Source organism: Musa acuminata, chromosome BXJ2-5 (genome assembly GCF_036884655.1).
Source record: "Musa acuminata AAA Group cultivar baxijiao chromosome BXJ2-5, Cavendish_Baxijiao_AAA, whole genome shotgun sequence".
In the NCBI taxonomy this organism is placed as follows: domain Eukaryota; kingdom Viridiplantae; phylum Streptophyta; class Magnoliopsida; order Zingiberales; family Musaceae; genus Musa; species Musa acuminata.
In genome coordinates, this window is record NC_088342.1 from 38,765,386 (window position 1) to 38,789,114 (window position 23,729).

Genomic DNA, 23,729 nt, shown 5'->3' on the forward strand with positions numbered 1-23,729 from the left:
TGCTATGAATCCATCATGAGTTCCACCTCAGACGAACCATCACCGTTTAGATCATAAAAGCACAATTATTACCGTGACTGCAAGATTCGAGTCCCTTTCCAACGGTACCTGGGAGCTTTGAATGTTCTTGAGCTCGAGTAGGCAGTGAATCTTAGGTTGATGACAGCGAATTGTTGCTTGAGGTTTTGTCTTGGTAGGAACTGGGCACCTAGTCATAAATGATTGGCTTTCGTGGACGTACCACAGACGTCCTCCGCAATCAATCAAATAGTGTGCAAGGAAAGATGTGATGGTGATGGCCATGAGATTTAGGGTTCATGACAGGTCCCTGTTGCTTAGACGACGGGTGATGTTAGGAACTTGGCAAGTGGTCGAGATCAAATGGAAATGTGTGACAGAGTCTTACACGTCGATTCAGGACCTTTCTGAAATAATTGAACGAAAGGTGGTCGGCCAATATAGAATTAAGGTTCAAAGATGAATATGAAATTGACCCCTTCACTTAAGCATACCTCATATGTCGGGGCATTCTGAGTGCTGCCACGGCAGATAGATACATGGAAGGAGTTGGGGAATTATGCTGAGGTAAAGTAAAACATATCAAGTTGGAAGGTTTTAATTAATCTAATCGGTAAAGATCTTAACAGTGTTATCCATCATAGGGATATGAAATTGGTATTGGCTTTGACTTTGTCGAGGTGACAGTGTGTGTGTGTGTTCCTATTCAATGAGCATGTCGAGAATTATGCCGATATAAGACATATCGAGTTGGAAAGTCCAATTATTATTATTTTTTCTAAACTCCTTTGGTTTAATGCACTGATTATTTAATCTATTTTTAATTTAATTGGAGCCACAGTTTATATCATGCATCGTAGCATATCCACGTTACAACTATAGCCCGGCCCAAAGAATAATCGAATTACCCATAGCCGGAATGATGTTAGGGGCCCAAATTAGCGCACGTAAAGGCGGAAAGGAAGGGGAAGGCTTCTCTTGTGGTGGTTCCTATTGGGTTTTCTGTGCGCGCCGCGCCGCGCCCTCAAAACCCCAACCCGATGGCGGCCATGGAGATGACGGCGCCGCAGCCCAGTGAAGAGAACGAAGTAGCGAACCGCGAGTCGACCGCGGTCGTCGTCTCCGCCGGAGATGATGCTTTGGACGTCGGAGATGGCGTCGACTCTTCTTCCGCGAAGCGGAAGAGGGAGGAGGAGGAGGAGGAGAAAGAAGTTGAAGGAGTGGAAGAAACAAAGGTTTCGGATGCAGGAGACGGGAAAACGAGAAGGGACCTGTTGTGGAAGACGAGCCTGTGCTCGTTCTACCGGCGGCAGCCCGGTAAGGCGGGCTGTAGCCATGGAGACGCTTGCCGCTACGCTCACGGCGAGGTGGAGCTCCGCATTCGTCCCGATAACACGTGGGATCCCACCTCCGAGAGGGCCAAGAAGCTCCTTAGGGCCTCTAATAATGGAGATGATGCAAAGGCCGAATCTTCGGAGGCCGAAGACCCAACAGTCGATGTTACTTCGCTCGATAAATGCCTCATTGGCCTCCCGAGAAAGTGGGCATCGGACAACCTGAAGAGCTTCCTCGATGGTCAGGTAAAATAGAATCTACTTCGAGGAATCCCGTCTACGTTAAGAAAGTTGCTCTCTTGATGCAATCAGTAAGTTCTACAGTGCAGGAACAAACATGACACTTGGAAAACTTTGTTCAGGATTGGGAACATTTCTTTTGTTTCAGTCTGCGTATAAATAATAATGTGACAAAAAAGAAGGAAAGGATATGATTTTAGAACATAATACCAAGTTTTTATCCCAAGTTAAAGAAATACACTACTTGCCTATAACAAACATATTTTCTCGATTTTAGTGGTTGCAACACTCATTGCGCATTGAAGCTAAAACTATTTAGAGGACAAGGTGACTTGTCTCCCTTCCTCTCTTTTGACATTTGTTTACTTGAGCCCTTGTTGAAGCATTAGATGTGGTTTCTACTAGTTTACAATCTTCAGGAACCTAGAGGACTAGATCGACAATTTTACCATCAACTTTTTGTTTTTTTGATGTTAGGTCTGATGTTACAACAATTTTGACGCAAGGTTTAGTCTGAAACACTGTGATGTAATGTTTAGGCATCATAATTATCTGAAGTTTATTTTCCTTGAATTTTTTTTCTGATGTTAGTATGGTGAGTCTCTTTAATTGAATCATTCAAATTCAATATGCCTGTTGCAATCTTCTCCTTCCATATCCTCATTTCATATCTGTTGGCCATTGCTGCTCCTCTGTTCTCATAATGTTAGTTGAATTAGCTTGCTTAGCAAGTCTTAGTAACTTCTTATTATATTTGTATTTCAGGGAATTCTGTACAAAACAGCAAAAAAGAAGAAAGGAATGACTGTAGGTTTTGTGTGCTTTGAGGATAGCCAACAGCTCAAAAGCGCAATTGAGGTAGTTCATCCAATTTTTGAAATATTATTATTTCCTATTAGAGTTTCTGAGCTCTTCTGTATTTTTGTTAATGCTATATAAACTGATAGGTACTAAATGCGAATTCAACTAGTGGGAAACAAATAAAAGTCGTAGATGCCATTCGTCGGTCTCACGAAAAGAAATCTGAAATTCCAACTTCTAATCAAACTAAAGGGCAGCTTGTTGATAGTGAACAATGCACAGATGATCCCAATACCTCGACATCAACAAGCTTAATTGAGGATGATGATGCAGTTGAAAAAGACACTTCTGGTTTTGAAGGGCTAGTTTCAAAGACAACAAGAACTGCTCGTGATGTTGTTGCTCCTCTTGCTGATTTGCCCTATGGCGATCAGTTGGAGAAGAAGAAGAAGACACTTATGCAGACACTAAAAAGACTTGTAAGATGAATATTTCAGAAGTAATTGAATCGTCTTTGCCATTAAACTTTCTACAATTTATAACATGTGTTGTTTCTTGATCCATTATTGCTTGAATGTCTTGTTAACTTGTTGGCACTTTCCTTTGTAGACTCGTAATGCACGAAAGGCTTGTCCTGCATCTGTTGCATTGCCAGAGTGGATAACTAAATCTAGGGATATTGGTAAAGTTTCTCGTCTCACTGTTATTGATTCTCTTCACAAAATGAATATTCTAATCATTTTGAAATATTGCATTTGTTGGGAACTGACTTTTTACCAAAGAAGTATTCTAGTTCCTTTTTCTTTCTATTACTTGGAATGTAAAACTAATGTCTTAGGACATTATACTTGGATTGAGAATCCTTATGACATGGAACACACTGTTTGACTTTGAAGTGTTCTATTTCCATGATTGGCCTAGTTTTCTGACCCTGATTTGGAAGAAGCTGCCAATTTTGCAGGAAACTTATGTATTGATAGTACCACCGGTAGTACAGCCTTGTGGAAGTTTCGTATCTGTAATGCACAATCTTTACATGTTTTGGCATGACCAATTTATGTTGGTGGCAGTTGAGGCCAAGTTTTTTATCACCCGGGGACAGTATTTGGGACATACTGGTCTGAGCTGGGACCGTTACACTAGTTAATGCAGTATTATCATTTTATGTTTGTGCTGACCAGTATCAACCCATACTGGTCTGAGCTGGGTCTGGTACCATGAGGTTAACTGACAATTGTGTTTCTGTTTGTGGCTGTGTCCAGTACCACCAGACAAGTTCTTGGGAAAGGGTGTCCAGTCATGGTTTGTCTCTAGAGCTAACCTTGGGGATGATGTATGTCCAAATATGCCAATTAGCTGTTCAATATGCTAGTAATCTTGAAATTGAGTGAAACAACAAAGCCAACGAGTTGAATGACCAAATATTGCATTTGATCATGTTTAATATGCTAGTGAATTTTAAATTGGGTGAAACATGAAAAGTCCCAAAATGGTTGGGCTTTTGAATGAGGAGTTTAAGGAAAATATCAACTTTAGGCGAGTCACCAAGCTCTGTAGAATTTTTTTCTCCCTCAATCTCAGTTCCACGTTGGTTTAATGGAAGGAGAGGCCTTATTTTGAGGAGAAAGACTTGGGAAAGGAGAAGAGAGAAATGGTGTGAAGAGAATAAATGAAGACACAAAATATTTTGGGGCCTGGTATAAAATGAAGGTCCACTGTGCTTTTGCTTATCATTGCCTAGTTCTGATGTGTTGTGTCAGGAGGTGATTTTTTGATGCACATAGCAATGTCATATGTCTACATTGTAGACCAGGATATGCCCTAGTTCTGGGTACTGTTACCCTCGTGGTATGATACACACTTAGGTGAAATGATTAAGGTCATACCTACTCCTATCATTTGCTCAGTCCATTGAGCTTACATTATTGTTAGGATTTTAGTTGTTGGGCATGATGATCTGTAACATTTGTTTGGTTGCATAGATTGGTCTAAATGAATCTGTTTCAGACTAGACCTTAACCATTACCATCGATGAGACCATGGTAACTTTGGACCGTTTGAAGTTGGGTATGATATGAGATACGAACTGCAACTTGAATTTTGACTTCTTGAGAGAGGGAATGCATGGTTACATTTAATTTCAACTGGTCAGTCTTTCATCACAGGATCTTATTGCCATTTATATGGGCACACTGAACTATGGAAAGTCATTGGAAGCCTGTATTAAAAATTAATGATTTAATTCAAATGTTATTCTGCTAATGCTCCTTATTATGTGGCATTTGCATCAGATTCAAAATAAGCTTTGAGTACCCTTTTTCACACATTTCAACATACCGTCTGCAATTTACATTGTGTAGGTGGTCTTCCTTGCAAATTTGAAGGTATATTAGAGTCACCACTAGCCAATGGGTATCGGAACAAATGTGAGTTCTCAGTTGGTGTTTCTTTGAAGGGTAAACCAACTGTTGGCTTTATGGTTGGAAATTTCAGGTCAGTAAGCACCTGCTTGTGTGTATAATATTTTACTGTACAGCTTATGACTGTTGCTTTTTTATGAGGTCTCAGGGAGGGTATAACAGCAATTGAGGAACCTATCAACTGCCCAAATGTGTCTAGGATATCCTCTGAATATGCTTTAATTTTTCAGGAGTTCCTACAGTCCTCAGTGTTGCCTATATGGAACAGGCTTGAGAACAAAGGGTTTTGGCGTCAGTTTACAGTATATAACCTTCTCTTGTCAATATTATATATTTTTCTCTTTGTCTTTCTAGAATCCAGAAGTGTATAGTTCCAAAAAGAACTGAAGATTTTAACCAATGAGCACACTTAATTAGGTTCGAGAAGGAAGGAAAACCAGCCAAACATCTTCTACAGAGAATGCAGAAAATTTTGTTGTGGAGGTTATGCTAATCATTCAGGTTTGTACTGTAAGATAAAAGGGCATAAGTTTAGAATTAAGGGGAAAAATTGATTGTGCTTTGGGCTACATGCACACATATGCATGCATATGCACCTCTTTATTCATCCTACAAAATAATTGATAGTCAACTTTACATCATATTGGATAACTAAGGATAGTATTAAGCTGTATAATGCATTGGTTCCTTTCTTTGGAAGTGCTTCTTGGTCACTTAATGTTGCACCATGCACACATTTAAATACTTTTTTTGTTACTCAATGTGCCTCTGTCAAGTCTGTGTTGATGCTCCCTTTACATTGGATACTGCAGGTTTGCTCATCTGATGTTGATGCAGAAATAATGAAAAATGAATTCCAGAAGATGGTCCAGTGTCTTGCGCATGGAGCAGCTGCTTGTCAACCTCCACTTCCTCTAACAGTAATTGTCGTGCAGGTTTGTTTTCTAGCATTGAACATGCTTAGGTGCTCATTAATTCTCTTTGAAAAGTATTCGATCACCATGTGCTGCTTTCTTATGTTCAATGTTCATACTTCTTGAATCATGTGTGCAGGATCACAAAGGGATATCAAATGCTGCTCCAGCTGATTGTCCTTTGATTCCATTAATGGTACCAGTAGCGGAACAGCAGCTTTGCTCAGAAAATAAATGTGCAACCGAAGCAAGAATTCATGATTATATAAGCAATCTCCGCTTCTCTATATCTCCAACAGCATTTTTCCAAGTTAGATCTAGTGTCATTTACCTATACATTCGTTTTGTTTAACATAACCAAGTTGGTTTATCACTCACTAGGATACAGGTTAACACTCTTGCCGCAGAGAGGCTGTACTCACTTGCTGGAAATTGGGCAGATCTTAATCCAGAAACATTACTTTTTGATATATGTTGTGGGACAGGAACAATTGGCCTGACCTTAGCTCACCGTGTTGGCATGGTATTTCTTCAACATTTGAATATGATGTTCACATATTTATGTATAAGTTTTCTGCACTTAAAAAAAAAATGTTTTCTGAACTTTTAAGGTTGCAAAGGCCTAATAATAGTGTATGTGCATTTTTCTTATCATGTGATACTGTCTTCCTGGTTTCTTGTCATATTATTAGGGAGATTTATCATTTATACTCACATTTGTTTGATCTATGGTATTCTTGTCATATTCTTCTCAACATTTCTGCCTATGGGATTCTCGTTTGTTACCTGAGTATGTTTCCAACTTACAGATTTTAGTTGCTTGCTGGTATCTCCTTCATTCTTTTAGACATTATTGAACAATCTTGGTTTCGTAATCTGGCATTGTTTTTTCATGGACAAGTACAACTCTTTTATTCCATTAGACTTAATTGAAGTACAATTAGCATCAAGTTGCATGGTTTCCTAATTATATAATTCAATTGTGAAAGTGGCTATACAATATTGGTTGATTCACATTGTCTTTTAGTCATTTGATGATGGGTGATTCACATTGTTTACAGCAAGGATTGAAATATCGTACCGTACCAGAGTTTCGACGTTCGTTTGATACGGTACTATTATTATATACTGAGCGGTACACCGCTCGATATATATATATATATATATATATATATATTATATTTTTTATAAAAGGAAAACGTCGTATCGCCTTGGCGATGTCGCCTTTTCCTTCTCCCACGTGGAGCGACGTCGCCTCGTTTATATATATATGTATATATATATCGTTTTGTTCGGTAACGGACGGTCCGTGTATCGGTCAACTAACGGACTGATATGTACCGCCCGTACCGGACGGTATTATTCGAAATTGCATATCTTGGTTGACAGTACCTTGTGTCTTTTTGTTTGCAAATGCTTAAAACTGCTAGCGTGATGGCAGAAAACTGTCTTTGTTTCTAAGTTGAAAGAGATGATTCATGAAATGTGTTTGGGCGAACATATTTTACATACAAAGATGCTGCTTATTATTGATATATAACATTTATATGATTGCAAGGTCATCATACTAATTGATATATGTTTGTTGCCTGATCTGAAATTTCCCAGGTCGTTGGCATTGAAATGAATGCATCTGCAGTTTCTGATGCACAAAGAAATGCAATGATTAATGACATAAAGAATTGCAGGTTTGTCTGTGGGAAGGTGTGTTTACTAGCTTTTAATGACTGTATACCTATTTAAGATATCTATGAGTTATGGTCATGGGCTAATTGCTTTTAACTTGTAACGTGACTTTTATAAACCTGTTATCTCATTCTTGATCCAAAAGTTGGTTGCCAGGCAGAAGACGTTGTGGGGGCCTTACTCAAGGAATATCTTGATGTTCCAAAGCAGCATGGTATCATTTCTGAAGTCTCGAGCATGAGTCATACAGGCAATTATGATGTGATGAATGACATGGTCAACTGAGCTATTATTGAGTTTGATATGAGTACTCTCCTGATTGTTCTTTCAGCTAAAGCAAGCAAGGAGGAGATGCTATCATGTCCAGAAAATGGTCCTAATAAAACCTTGGAACCCGTAGGGGTATCAGTAGAGAATTATGATGGAGGAGTCAAGTCTGAAGCAAATCTAGAAGGCTCCAGTGAAGAAAATTTGACTAGTGATTCCATGGCTGTTGATGGTCCAGACAAGGATCTTAATGTCTCAATGGAAACCATGGGAACTTGCTCAGCAGAGTGTAGTGACACAACTGAGGATAATCAGGTGTGTAAAGAACCGACTGAGGAGACATGTGCTTCTAAAGACGAGGATGGTGCAGTCATGCATCAATTTAAGAATGTCGTTGCCATTGTTGATCCACCACGTGTTGGACTCCATCCCGTGGTAAGTAATGCCACTTTTTTGTTTTGAAATCTCAATCAGTGCTTCGTTATCACCCTTCATCTTGTTAGATTGCAGATTTGCATGTTACAATTTAGGTTTAAACTCTATTTCCTACCTATAAATTGTCAAGTATATCGACTGTAAAAAAGCATCACCCTAACCATATGTTTCACTTGATCTTGTAGGTAATCAAAGCTTTAAGGACTCATCCACGTATAAGGCACCTCGTGTAAGATCTCCTTCTGTCACCCATTTATTTTGCTGTAGCGTATGCAACCGGGGTGCATATTTTACCATATTTCTTTGCAGAAAACTAATGCATTTGTCTTTTTTGATTCTTGTCTGCCACCAGCTATATTTCTTGCAATCCTGAAAGTTTAGTGGCTAATGCCATCGAACTCTGTACTCCGACCACCGATATGCCAGAGAAAGGGAAAGGCAATAGAGGATGGCGGAACATGAGCAGTGCTGGTCTGGCTAGGCATCGGACCAAATCGATGCCCAAGTCAGAGCCATTCCAACCAGTCAGGGCGATGGCAGTTGATATGTTTCCCCATACTGACCACTGTGAGATGGTGATGCTTCTTGAGCGCTGAAACTCATAATTTCTTCCACAATTTGTTGCTCTCTGTAGTAATTTTAGGTCATCTTGTTTAGTCAAACTTTAGTTTTAATTTATCTGACTAAACTCCATGAGTTCGACAATGTCGGATTTTTGTTGTTTCAAAAGACCGTAGCCACCGATGAGCTTATCGTTGCAAATAACAATTGCATTACATGTATTTTGTCCTGATATTTTAAATTTCGTTTCAGTATCGATTTCAGTAATATACTAAACAGTGTGGTTTTGTGAATGAGGGATGAATAAGTCTGATCTCCCCTTGACTAACCCAAGTAATTGAGAGACTGTTGGAGGACGTGATTCACTGGGAATCAATCTTTTTCCTAAGCATATATATATATATATATATATATTTGTGTGTGTGTGTGTGTGTAAGACAATCATGTAATGCAAAACGTTGATTTTACTTTGGTCGCACGGTACTTTTGAGTGTCTATCTTTAAAGGATAGACACTACTGCATGCCGATGCCGCCGACGCCGCATATATTTATATCCAACACTGACCCTACCGATTGTCATATGTCACTACTGCATGCCGATGCCGCCAACGCCGCTTATATTTATATCCAACACCGAACCTACTATGAATTGTTCGTTGGTGACAATGCGGTGATGGGTTTGGAGAATATAAACTCGATCATAAATCATGTGTAGGTTTATCAAACGACCGAACAGTCAATTGAATGACCATCGTGAGTTTGAGTGCTACCTTTAGAATTGCATGAGACGCGAGGTTTGCAAAGTAGTAGTACCTTCCATTGTGTTTTGAGTGCTACCTTTAGAATTGCATTAGACGTGAGGACCAACCGCCACCCAACTAGCAATCGATACTGCTTCCGCATGCTACCAAGATTGATTAGAGTCATGAAGGCGTATCACCTGAAGCCTGAGATGCAAAATGCAGTGATGGAGAGTTCTGCATTTGCCTCTCAGACAAATGTAATATCGCATCACAGCTTACAAACTCGAGAAAGCTGAACATTTGGAAGAAGATATGGAAAATAAGAACCTGACGATTCTATTTCAACAAAATGGATTTGGTTTTTTTTTTTTTTTTTTTTGGCATCAGGATGCACTTCTATAGACAACTTCTAGTGCGTTCGTTCATGGCTTGCGTCTCCTAATGCATCTAGAATACACGAGCATTACATTTCTGAATCAAAATTGGGTCTTGCACACCCAACCTAACTGCAATCACAGAAATGACCAGTTGACAAAGCATAAGCCAAGGCAGTGCACGTCGTTGTCTTCGCCTAAAACTTTCCACACGACTGCCTGCTCGAAAGAAACTTGGCGACCCATCCCGGAAAGACACGTGCCGGCAGGAAGGTATAAGTAACCCTAAAGTTGAGGAAGAACCCAGAAATTAGTTGCAAAATCCATACACAGAAGAAAAATATAAATATTATTATTACCAAAATTATATACATATAATCTGACTTGGAGAGCAAGAGATCGATAAAAAGTAATGGGAAGCACATCTAGATGGTAGGAGGATGAATGATACGACAGTCACCTATGTGACTTTACAACAGTACAAGGGTACCATGTCCGGCGCACGAGGAGCTACAAGGAACATAAGCTACTTTTGTTTTAGAAAAGCAGATAAATGATAACCTCCTAAACATAAGAAATTTCATTCTTTTACCTACCGGTGAAAACATATGCTACGGAACAGCAACGGAACCTAGAAAACCTTCTTCATTAAAGCTATGAACCCTGGTGTGTTAAACCCTCCAAAATCTCACAGTATAAGGAGACAGGTGAAGATTTGTTTTGAAGGTGTCAATGTTGTCTGAGCCACAAGAAAATATTATAAATCTCCTTCCACTGTTTATAAGGTCAAAGGGGGAATGAGAGAGAAAACGAAAGAAAAAGGTGTCTGGTTAAAAGGAACAGACCAGAGATTTGAAGTGTGTCTCTTCCTACTTCCATAGTAGGATCATCTATGCTCATAAGTCAGAACAGTGATCAATGATCTATCCATCATTTATGATGAACTAGGTCAACTGAAATAATGAATAAACCCAAGTTGATTATAAGTTTCTAATCACTAACTACTCTGCTCTTTTTGAACTGCAACACAGCATTGCTCCCTATGAAGACTTATGATTCACAAGGAAAATAGATGTATTCTATGATTCTGCCAAAATTCACTTCTTTATGTCTTCTATGCTTGGAGTAGAAAGCCGTAATGAATTAAAAGATATAGAAGCCATAGCACATGGTATAGCTCTTGCAGCTTGAAAATGAACCAGAACTCCTTTTCAAGCTTGTTACTGAATTGCATTACAAAATCAGCATTGAAAAGGACAATTTCTCCTCCTTTTCTAATACAATTTGGAGTCATAAATCATTCATTCCGCCCCTTTGACACTACAATATCTAGTTGATCAGTTAAAAACAGAGATTAAACCTATTCAACATCAAATCACTCAATGTGTCTTTCCGTACTAACTCCTTTTTCCACATCAAGTATAACATTTCCATTTTCTCAAACCAAACTATCATTTGATCTTCCATGGTCGCCGTGCAAATGTGCACTACACTAACTAATGCCAACATATTGCTTTTGAAGTCTTAGAATGATCTATATGTTCTTCCAGAACTCCTGTACAGAGCAGCATTTGGTATTGCAACAGCAAAGCAAGCGTATATAAGACTTGGAATCTAGTGATATTTATCTTATCATTCCCACTACTTGGGTGACTGGTACCTTATGATATAATATAGCATTTAGAAGTCAATATGATGAGAAGCCTGGGTACCTGTTCCATTAACTTAGCAAATTCAGAATGTAGTTCTTTACGACCAGCTTCATCAAAGATCTTATCCAGAGTGATGTCTTGAAGGGCTACCAGTGTTGTCTCCAACATATCAAGCCCTGCCTGGTTGGCAAAAGTGAAAATTGGTTGCATCTGGAAAACACAGGTACATAGTCAATGAAAAAGGCCCAAGAGTGTTATAAAAGTTGAAAAAAGGACAAATCCTATTTGCACTGTGAAAGGAATCATGTTGGTCTTTTTCTGTTCTGATGTGTCATCACAACATTTTTATCCAGCAATTACTCTGGCATAAACTCTCAGGGCAGATCAAGAAATTTCCTGGAATTCTAAAGTTCATATTTTAACTACCAATAATATATCCAATGAAACCGTATATGGTACCAGAGATATGCTGCCATGGAATAAGAAAGTGTATACTGTTGATGCAAGATTGTGTTCATCCATCCTTGTTTGTGGATGGCACATAGCAAATCTATGAAGTAGCATGCGGAATATGAGAACTTCACTCGAGAAGATCCAACATGAATGCCTTATGATTGCTGGTTAGAAATAATAAAATTACTCATTGATCAGGGGTTGAATGGCTGTTACCCAGTTATTAGATATGGTTAGCAACTCGAGAAGGGGATTTATGAATATGGATCTCCAGAATCTATTGCCCACCCTACCACTATGAGAAATGAAACAACTGCCCAAGCACAACACATTCATTGGCCAATTGTTCATAATGACTTACTAAAACCAATTACCAATATGATTAAAGACATCAACAGAAAAGATTCTTGTGCTTACTCAAGGAAATTTGTTCTCTTACATACCTCAAAAGTGCAGCATAAAACAGCATCCTGATGATGCCACAACATCTTTAATAATGACTCCTCAGTTTCACCATCATACCTCAGCAAATCTATCCCCAGATGATAACTACAATAGTTGAACAAAGTTACACAACTATAATTGAATAAAACTGAACAGTCAAATATACATTTCTATCAGCTAATAGTTCGCTTACACAATATATGTTCTTAAAATAATGAGGTTCTCAGCAGCGACATGACATAGAGATCATTAAAGAACTTATTAGTCCAAGTGATTAGTAATGATTTGAATCTAGGCAAATTCAGCTTTTAAGTGCTTGTAGCTCTGACATATTCGAGCAAGATGATATGTTACTAGTTCACTTAATCATTATATGTTATTAATGAACTGTAATTCATGTTTTTAAACAAATATAAGGTGCTCAGTAGGGACATGACACGGATAAGACCATTAAACATCTATCACAAATTCAAAAGCTTAGTAAATATCTGAATCTAGGCAAAGACAACTTTGACATACTTGTAGCTCTGACAGATCCAACGAGCAAGGGTGACAGCTTCAGGGGAACCCGGTACTAGCTTCTGTCCAATACCATGGCCAGGTCGTGACCGAGTTATGGCCATTGAGACCCTCTGTATTGCTGAGACAATGCTTCGAACATACTGTCTAGCCATTGCAGCAATACTATCCTGGAGGTGTACTTCATAAGGGAATTGAAACGCAATTGTCAGAACTGACCGCAAATTGTAATCATCAGTAGATGCATCACCAGCAGATCGGTTCACAGTAGAACCTACTCCAAGGCTAGATGCAAGATCCAATGTACGAGTGGATGACAAACCATTCTGCATCATCAAGTATAAAAAGTTGGCATAGATAAATGGAAAAACAAAAGATTAAAAGGTAAACTTAAATGAATTTAACAAAAGATTAAAATTTAATGAAATTGTCAGATAAGCTAGATAATCAACACTTCCTATAATATTCAAGGGCCAAGAAACAGGCAGGATATGTGCATTGATCATTGTATGCTAAAATGTCACTAGTAATAATGTAATGACCAAGATAAAATTTTGAGAAAACCTCCAGCTAAACACTTTCTGAAGGCTTTTTTTTTTTTTTTGAAAATGAATTGAACAATATACCGAAAATCAGGTCCAATGTGTATAACATATCAAAAGTTTACAAACTGAGAAAAAATAGATAAGTATCCAGTTGTAGTTGTATGCAGCATACATAAAAATGTTCAGAAGAAATTCAAGCATCTAGTCAAAACAAATTAAAATCCATAATTTGCTCAGAATATTCACATGCAACTTTAAAAAACATGTGCAAAGTGAAAGTAATCTCCTCTCATATCTATCTTATCCTTTAGCCCAGAAAAAAATAATAATAATTACATGTTAAATGAAATGCCTGTCCTGAGGATTTTTTTTCCCTGAATCTTCCAACAATGAACTAAGAGCAAGATTTGCTCAAATCATGTTTCTGAAAGTTTGAGCTGAAGGGAATAAACAAAAGGAAGCTTTGCATTCCTAAAAACTATAACCTAAAATTTGGTTATATACTAAGATATCGTAGAGTTCCATGTTCCTAACAATAATGATTTGAAAACAGTAGTTAATCATAATTTGTGTTACTCCCTTTTTGAAACAAATAAGACATGGATGCTTTGGAGTCCGGACTCTAGATATGACCATATAATATATGGAACAAAGAGAGTAACAAAATTTCTTCTCTCTTCATAGGATAAGGGGATACATAAGGAAAATTTTCTCATTCAAAAATACTCGATGAAGGAAATATGGATGAAAAATGGCAATATGGATGAACTATTCTGAGTTGGAATATGATTTTCCAGGTAGTTCGGTTGAAAGGGAAATAGGATACGGAATGACAATCGCATTTTTGAGTTTCTACGAACACAAGGAAGAAGTTAGTTTGTTCTCAACCAGCTTAAGGTAAACATGCCAAGGAGCCCCACCTTGGCTTTGATTCTGATGACAGTGGGAAGAAGGTAGAGGTAGAAACGTTTAATTGTGTACTAAATGTAGAAATTGGACTAATAAAAACAACTGAAGAAATTGGCATCAAACACTCCCAAAGACAACTGGACTTTTAAAATGGTTTTAACATCGTTTGATTTTATCAAAAAATAGCTTATAATAACTCAACATTGACTTTCTATTAATGAAATAATTTATACAAAAACTTGCAAAATCTTTTAACATAATTTTCATACAGAGAATGCAGAAATGCAATTTCCAACCTCATGTTTGAAGCCAGACCATAAAGTCCTACAATTCTGAAACCACACTACTTTGTAAACAAAAGTAATTAATATTCAACCATTTTTTTGGACAAGCATATCCTATACACCTAGTGATTTCTTCTACTACAATTAACCAAAAGGAATCAATGAAAGAAATCCAAATCTGAACTAGAACATTATAGCTCAATATCAACAAGATGTATGGTGTATTGGTCTAAGCGTATAAACATGGCTGATTCAAATCCAACAATTGGAACATAAGAAAATTTGATGATAATATTTAAAAAGAGGTTGCTGATTCATCGATTTGAGGACAAGAAACATGACTAGATTCTGTGTAACCATTGGTTAAAGAAAGAGATGCTCATTGCATAAGTAGCTTAATCTTCAGAATTTTCTCTCCTTTCTCAACCTAATTAGTCACCACTGTTGCAGAATTTCAGTCACATATGCACATAAACCACTATGCTGGAATAAAATGTTATAGGGAGAATATGCTTTACAAGGACAATGAAATACGAAGACCAGAATGCATATGCTCCAATTATTTAATTTGGAGCAATCAAGCATCTATCATCATTGCAAGAAAGTAAAGTACAGTTATCACATTGGAAGAATGAAAACTAAAATGAAACACCAATGATGACATCTTATTTGAAGTGCTTAACTGTTTTCGCATCCAGTGGTATAACACGGAAGCCAGAAGGTAGCAAGGGTGCATCATCAGGAAAAAGTTCATCAATTGGGGCAAAAACAAGCTGAAAACAGGCACCCAGAGAATTTTCATCTATTCCACAGCAAAGCTGTAAATATAACCACCAAAGGAGACAAATCAGTCACATAATATCCTAGTTTGATTCACATGACAAGAAAACAATTTATCAACTCAAAAGATTTTTGTGTAATCATTTACACAGTATCTCCAAGCTAACAAAAATTAAAGAGGTCAATCACAATAAGTAGGTCTACAAGTCCGATCTCGTTATCTTTATACACAAAAATTTTTGGCTGTTGTTATTTTCAAATGAATATGCTCTGGTCCTTGTCTAAATTAAAGTATCTTGATAATGATTTTAAAACTTGTTTGATTTCCAACATGACAATCTGTATTAAGAATGTCACTAAATGGCTTTAGTTCAACAAATTTCATATGCACAATTATGAAACTTTATAGCCCCACCCTTTGTAAGATAAAGGTGCATAGGGGGTGCCCTCTAGAACTTCCCCACATTGCCTTTATATCTTTTTTTTCTTGTTTAACCTTTATAACATTTTTTTCTGTTACAATTGTTACATCAGAATGATAAAAAAAACCACAAAGCTCCATCTGAAAATAGTCTAGACCTTCTTTGGACTATGCATGAATGTTCCATGATACTTCAATTCAGTATCCATAAACCCTAGTACATTTGAACATTTTACATGGTTGGGACTGATAAATCCTCAAAAGCATCACCTCTACCGAGGATTAGAACAGTCCTGATGCTTTTAGATATTTTACACAATTTTTGAACTGTTAACTCCTTGCCATCATCACATCTAAGGAGAATTAAAAATATATATATGAACTTTTCATCAAAGCACTAACAAGAATATATTTAGCCTTATTATGCAGTTGTACATGTTAACCGAGGACCATATAATATAGGCAAGAATAAGTAGTATATATGAGTTTTGTGTGTAGAATCAGCTAAAACAATCATAAATTCGTGAAAGCTGAAACTTCATTCATGAAGTATTATGATTCTATAAATAATCCAAAAAGTAAGAACTCAAATAGCAACTTAATCAAGTATGGCCAATGATTGCCATAATTGACAGTGCTGATCATAGATCTTAGCTTATGTTACCTTTATGGTATCCAAAAGAAAAGAAATTCTTCTTGGGTGAGCTGGTGACATGAAATGTAGCTAATTTTTTAGTACAATGAATAATTTCACAATAACCTCATCCATGATATCCACTAGTTTTAACATGGATTTGCTATCATCTAGAAGAATTAAAATTAATAGAAACATTTGCAGTTGATCATCATCCATTATGTAGGCTGCATCAATCAGATATAAGCAAGCCCCAAACAACATCAAAAAACCAATTCATTAATAAACTAGTGAAAGATACAATAACTGCTAGTGTTACCACTACTGAGATCATGAGATATTCTACATATCCATCATTGCACTTATTCCAATTATACATCTATTTGGAATTTGCTTCGGTGGAAGCTCAGGATCAATGTTGAATATTTTGTTTGTCAGACCATAGCATAAAATCACAAATTGTAGTTTTCATTTAGCAGGCAAGTGAACAAGAAGAGCAAAGCCTGTAATTTTCAGGGAAATAAACATTTGACACCTGGAGGAGATGAATGTCCCTGGATAAGATGGCTCCATCTTGAATAAGAGCCTGACCTTCAAGACGAACAACTTCAAGAAACTGCAAATTTTTTCAACAAAGGAAAATTAGAATGACAAATCCAAAAAATACAAACCTACATATGACTAGCCTATACACTGGCATACATTGTCAGGTTTCATGCCCACATAAGTGCATAAATCGGAGGAAACCCATCATCAGAACCAACTAAAAGGCAATATTCATAATAGTACTATAGTTATCATTATAAAATATACCATTACCATATTGCTGCAAATTCTTAGCTTCTTGTTCCTTGAACTAATGTTGCAAAAAAATGTTTTTTCTATATAATAAGATCCAAACTCCAACCTGGAAATGTGAATGACAATAGTGCCACTTCACAGAAAATGAACATCCAGGAGCATTAGGAACATGGAAACAAGTATAAGACAAGTAAATGCACCTCCTCATTCTCAACTGTGTGAGCAAGTGGCATGATAATCTGGCTCCCAGAAAATCTAGTAGGCCTTGATCCTGAAAAGGAAGATACACCAGCTTTTAATGATGCTGCAGAATATGCATCTACGTTGTAATCAGCCCATTCAGAGCGGTGCTCCCTCAGAAACCGAACCAGTAATGCTGGTGGAACGCTCTACAAAAGCAACATGACATATTAGCATCTCAATTGACTATCTAAGATAACATATATAATATCATGATTGTTTCATAGACTGTGATATTGTTCTGGTATGGCTATGTAACAAACATTCTGACCACTTCCAACATGTTGACAATTTTCTTTTTACTTTTATTAGTTATTGAGGCATACCAAATAGTATCAAATAGTAAATAATTGTTTGATAAGACTCCAGTATGAATATCAGTAACAGTATTCAAGACCTCTACATCATGTTTATTAAGATACAGGCTTGAAAGTTATCCATCACACTTGCAAGAACAACTAAAATACTAAAGACAACTGTGAACAGATCAAAATAATTTTGAGTTCAGTGCTTCTAGACAAACAAAATGTTGTGAACTTAAGCAGTATATTTTATGATCAAATGCTCAACCTTGACCACTTCCTCAGAATGTGGCCTCACAGCATACTGGAAAATGTGGACATATTGAGTCTCATTAATGAGAACAAGCACTAATGGCCTTTTTGTCTTACATCATGTTTACACAAAGTAGTAATCTTAAGGTTTTAAGAGAAGGAACTTATCTTTCAACAGATGATGAGTTGAATTGAAAAAACTTGATGAAAATAGAGAAGACCTCTAACAATTACATTTCTGACAACCAAGTCAATCTCAATATAAACTTATCATGTTTTATGTCAATCATCAGAAGCATGAAGTTTGACCACAATAAGCTTAATAATTTGGTGCTTACTTGAAGTAGCATTGATGCCTTAGCACATATGACACCTCCAGCCGATGCAAAAGCATTAGAACTGGCATTAGCACCAGTTTTCTTTGTTGAATTGGTGGCAATTACTATATCGTCCATACCATCACTCCCCATAAGTGACCAACCATCATCAGTGAAACCATTAATGGCGTCATTAAATCCCCTATAGTAAACATGGAGAAAGATGATATTTGGAAAAAGAACATTCATGTGCAAGAAAGCATGCAAAAGAAGGAACTCAATGACACGTTCTTCTTCTTTTCTTTTGGAAGTAAAAGTATGATTCGTATATTTCATTAGTATATATTGACCTGTTCAATCGCTGGCCAAAAGTCCGCAAAATAGCAGGCTGCCTACCCGTTGCACACACTACTTCACCAGTTGTCTCCTGTGCTATTTGCCTGACATGACGAAGTGCCTTGAAAGGATAACACTAATCAATTTTTAATAGTGAAAAAAAAAGAAGCTAAGTTGACTATGGATATGAAACACAACCATGTGTTAACTGCACATTCAAAAGTCACTATGATTATCTTAAAATAGTTGGAAGCTGAAGGAAAGCATTACCAGACTGCAACAACCCAACATTACACAAGAAATTATTAATCAGGCACAAATCAACTAATTATACTCACTCTATCCTTCCAAGCATCATTGTACGAAGAAAAAATAACAGATAAAAATTAAGAAACAGAAAACACACAGAAACTAGTAAGTTTTCAAAGAAGACGCCAACTTGATTGGGCAGAAACATTTATGTGGTTTCTGAAGAACAATTCCGAAAAACCTGTCAGAGATGCCAGAGTACAAGCATACAATTACCTACCGCAATTGTCATTTTCTGAGCCACGACTCTAGATGACTCATAAAGCGGCCGCAATACTTCAGGAACACTCCAAGCCTGAAGATGAAACATACTTGTACTTAAGGATCTCTCCAAATGGCAGTCAAGAATTTTACAATAACTATCTAAGATCCCATAAACATACCTCAAGATCCAAATGATCAACAATGTGGACAATGGAGCCCCCACCCTCACATGGTCGAATTAGATAACCACTGGGAAGCATCTCAGCTCTTACAAATTGGTGAGCAGTAGTTGCATTAGGACCGCTTCCAGAACCACTTAAAGATCTCTCACAAATCTTTAAGGTAGAACATTGTAACAAGCAGAATAACTAAATGCCCATGTGCGAGACAAAACTAAGTGTTCACAACAGGTTACAGAGCATACCACATGACTGCCATCTTCTAAGCTTGTAGTGTACCTTAGGGTCCAAAAGTCCCGTGCAGGAGCTAATGTAGTCGGAGCATACATCTGTACCAAAACAAATAGGACCAAGTTCTAATGTAAAACAAACAAAACAAAAGAAGAAGAGCCTGAATATGCTAAAACTTAAGGTCTTAACATAGAAAAAGTCACTTTAAACTCACCTGCATGTACACTAGCTCAATTGTGCCTCCATTTCCAGTTGGAAACATGGTGAAGACTTCAAGGTTACGACAATCATGAAACCAAGCTGGCCTGTCTTTAATGATCTCTGCAATCTGTCAATCATAAGCATGAGGATCATGAGATATTTGAGAACTAAAGGTTCATGTTGGTTGAGTGATTATGCTCCATGAACTCCCGAATCACACAGAAATTAATAATTGATATCGTTTTTTATAAAAGGACTGAGATGACTCCAAGAAAAAAAAAAGCATAGTAGAAGAGATTCATCAGTTGTTGCCTTCATTTTGAAGTATAATGAGATTAGAGGATGAGATACAAGTCATTGTAACCACTTTGAATCTCTTTGCACTAAATGATCAGGGTGCCAGTTCACACTGATGAGCTTGCCTTTGTAGGTTCTAAGTTCACTAGACCACAGGCTCGTGCTGCCACCCCACTGGAACTATGTGAAATAGCGACAATCCCAATTGAATCCGGACCAGGCTGTTCACAAGAAAGAATCCAGACTTCAATATAATTTAGCCTTAGCTGCTCTATGTTTCATATGAAGTGTTTGAAAATCTAAATATAATTCAACCAATACTTTAGCTTTAGTTGAAGCCTAGGTACTTAACATTGAAAAACTACAAATGTCTGTTAAATTTCTGTTACCTTCATCCCAGGCATCTGGACCCAATCAACAGCAGTCCCTGTAGCTTTTGAAAGGAACTCTGCCAAGGCCTCCTCAGCTATAGATAGGAGTCTACAAGAGAAAACAATTGAACATGTTGCATATGCAATGGCAAAACTGTTTCAAATTAGAACACTCTATTGATCCCAAAAAGAAAAAACGACAATCGGTATTCTTTTTCTCTTTTATTCTGGAAAGTGAAAAAGATTTATACCCAGCAGGATTATTGGCATCCCTTAGAGGATTTTGAGGGGTGGTCACAATTGATTCACAGCTTGTATCATTAGCCAGTGAGACCTACAGAAAATATGAATTGAACAAAAGTTAATCAACAATGCCCATATATATATATATATATATATATAAAAAGAGCTACTTTTGTAAAGTTGGCTTTCACTGTATTTCTCAGGCAGATGAATAGACTACTTAATAGATGAATTGATACAATCAAGGTTACTTTGATACATTCTGACATTAGAAGGTCAGATTGAAGGTCTTTTATGCTGAGAAAGTTGAACACAGAATTACTTTGTGCAGGAATCACTTCAAACTCCATTAATTAAAAATAAAAAATAAAAACCTACATTTTGTAGCTGTTGCCGCATGTATGCGTTCTCATGGACTAGCTGGGTAACCTGCTTCTGAAGCCGTTCATTTTCTTCCATCAAAAGCTTATTCATTGCAGTTAACTTTCTGTTGACAGCCTGTAGGCGAGAAGTCTCCTTTCTCTGCTTCTCACGGCACCTGAAAGAATTCTGCTTATCTTCCAGAAGAATATTCAAAATGAAGAAAATCATGAATAATAATGAAATCTCAGTAAATCATATATTTACCTATGCCAAGATGAGAGGGTGGGGAATCACGAACAAAAGGATTTAAAATATATACATAATAGCTGGAAAAAGTTGAATGTAATGCTCCAACAAAATGAAGTATAGGAATTTTTCTAGAACCTAAAATGGAGCACGATTAAATGCTCGTTGCTTGCTAATGTTCCTACAAACCAACAAAATTTTATAACAACCAAGATGCTGCAAGTAAATTGCGAAGGATATACCATTTTTCTTCAGGGAACATTTCCTCTGGAAGGAAGAAGGAAACAGAGAAAACAATTGCCCGGAAGAGAAACTTTAACTCATACGTAATGTCCGGATGACAGATCAACAGAACTTATACAACCTTTTACTTGATCATTCGAATAGATGCATTTTGCTTGTTGCCCTTGTAATTTTGTTATGATGTGCAATTAGAAAGCTGCATCGCTGATCATGCATGCGATGCTTGACCTTTCAAGATATCTCCAACGAGTTCTTTCTTGAGAAATGAATGAGTGGAAATAAATAATTAACCAAGTGTAATATCCTCAAATATGTTTTCTCACGATCTCTTACCTTCGATTTTGAAACCAGACCTTGATCTGCTTGGGCTCGATGTTAGCCAGAATCGGACACTCGCGGATCAGCTGTTGACGCCGCGTCGAGCTTGGCTTCGGACACTCTGAATACACCCGTTCGAGTGCCTCCACCTGCTCAGCAGTGTACCTCACATACTTCCCCGCATCCATGGAATGCTTCTCCATTCCTCCACTCCGCATCGCCACCACCGCCGCCATTTCTGCTCCTCAGATCCAGACCGGCACAGACGGAAAGGCAAAGCGAGGAGTTCAAAACCACCCGTCACCCTCCTTTCCTTTTCTCTTTTGTTCCCTTCTCTTTACTATCTTGCTTTAGTCCTAAGATTCCCCCTAGGAACACTGGAGCAGCAGTGATTGCTAGAATAAGGGGTAAGGATAAAGATTCTACTCTATAAAGGAAGCCCAGAAGCAAGAAGAGTGGTTCAGATGTTGATGTTCATGCTGGCTTTAACCTTACTTAAGCAACAAAAAGCCCAAAGGAGACCGCTTTCCTAAAAGAAATCTCTATCCTCTCGAAAAAGAAGGGAAATCCAAAGCTCAAACAACCACAAAATCGCCTCCAAGGGATCAAAGATCGAACGACGAACCAATTGAGCGGGATCAAAGAAACCTGATCTCAGCCGAGAACCAAAGAAGACGCCGGAAACGGACCCAAAACCCATCAAGGTTTCATCTTTTCCGTCCCTCTATATCAAGATCCCTGCTTTCGGCTCGGAAACAAGGGGAAAGGAAGAGAAATCACCAAGAAACAAGTACAGTAAGCCGAAACCCTCACCACGATGAAGAGTATAACCAAAGAACAAGTCCCAGAACCAGGAGAGGAGGGATTAGGGCTTCAGACGGAGGAGGCGAACGAGAGAGACAGCAGAGGAAGAGGTTTGGGTAGGTGGGTGGCGAGCTGACAGCTTTAAAGCAGAGAACCAGCTGCCGTTCTGCTTCCCTTCCAAATGGACACTACTTGAACACAGCAGAGAGAGAACGAGAGAGAGAGACAGAGAAGAGGGTAAAGTGCTGGTAATAAAATAACAGCCCGTTATAACGGAAGAGAGAGGGTGTGTGTGGCGGCATCGCCTTTGATGTTTAGCATTTTTACATATTTATCCTTGCACAGTTCATAAATACCTTTTTTGCTTTTCTATATATATATATATATATATAGTTTTTCTATAACATATATAAAACATTTATAATACTCTGAAGATTATTAATGCATTTTTCTTAAGATGCTAAAATAATAATACCATAAATTTATTCAAAAAATACTTAATTTGACTGGCTTGGATTAGCACTGAGAAAACCCAATGTTAATGGCAGTGAGTGATGGCATTTTGAAACATAGAAAGTTTGATCTAGAAAATCCAAACAATGCGATGTTGAATCTCATCTTCAATCGTTTACTGTAAATAACTTTGACAATGCGATTGAGTTGTCAAAGTTATAAATGTACATAACAGTGATTTGATTCTGACATCTATTACTTGTATAAAAATATATTAATTAATTAGAATGTATAATACATTCGTATTACTCATCAAAAGAATTCCAAAAGAAAAGGTGCTGTTCTTCGCAGCAGAAAAAATACAACGCTACTGTTGATTTCTACGTCGTGAAGTGTCACGGTCTGTCTCATTACTGGGAGGGCAGTGCGAGTGTGGTTCAAGGATTCGACGTCCTCGGCACATTCTGTTCTTTTTGTCCATCCCTGTCAATTGACATTATTGTGTGTCCACAGTGGTGATGTCAGGAGGAGAGATGAGGCGGTGACTGGTACACATATCACTCGCCTTCGGACCCCATTCATCA

At 37.6% G+C, this 23,729-nt stretch overlaps 2 protein-coding genes across 3 annotated transcripts; one reads left to right on the forward strand and one right to left on the reverse strand.

Annotated features, from left to right (window-relative positions):
* The first annotated feature begins 993 nt into the window (after positions 1-993).
* LOC103985831 (zinc finger CCCH domain-containing protein 24) lies at positions 994-8,908 on the forward strand. 2 transcript variants are annotated; one of them, XM_009403681.3, is made up of 15 exons: positions 994-1,598; positions 2,358-2,450; positions 2,540-2,872; positions 3,003-3,075; positions 4,754-4,886; positions 4,962-5,115; positions 5,231-5,314; positions 5,626-5,748; positions 5,867-6,037; positions 6,116-6,250; positions 7,336-7,431; positions 7,570-7,663; positions 7,745-8,115; positions 8,301-8,344; positions 8,468-8,908. In XM_009403681.3, the coding sequence occupies exons 1-15, from the start codon at positions 1,059-1,061 to the stop codon at positions 8,709-8,711; spliced, it is 2,688 nt and encodes an 895-aa protein (XP_009401956.2). In that variant the 5' UTR covers positions 994-1,058; the 3' UTR covers positions 8,712-8,908. The 2 variants fall into 2 exon arrangements, with proteins under 2 accessions (XP_009401956.2, XP_009401957.2); XM_009403682.3 differs by having other exon boundaries at positions 7,570-7,627.
* Positions 8,909-9,733: 825 nt separating this feature from the next.
* On the reverse strand, positions 9,734-22,901 carry LOC135612718 (homeobox-leucine zipper protein HOX9-like). Its single transcript, XM_065109324.1, has 18 exons — positions 21,904-22,901; positions 21,097-21,256; positions 20,727-20,809; positions 20,494-20,584; positions 20,230-20,325; positions 19,821-19,934; positions 19,621-19,704; positions 19,376-19,531; positions 19,213-19,287; positions 18,698-18,804; positions 18,369-18,549; positions 17,437-17,625; positions 16,971-17,051; positions 15,284-15,418; positions 12,863-13,188; positions 12,343-12,448; positions 11,507-11,656; positions 9,734-10,079 (listed from the first exon to the last, which is right to left on the reverse strand). The coding sequence occupies exons 1-18, from the start codon at positions 22,122-22,124 to the stop codon at positions 9,933-9,935; spliced, it is 2,502 nt and encodes an 833-aa protein (XP_064965396.1). The 5' UTR covers positions 22,125-22,901; the 3' UTR covers positions 9,734-9,932.
* Positions 22,902-23,729: the final 828 nt, after the last annotated feature.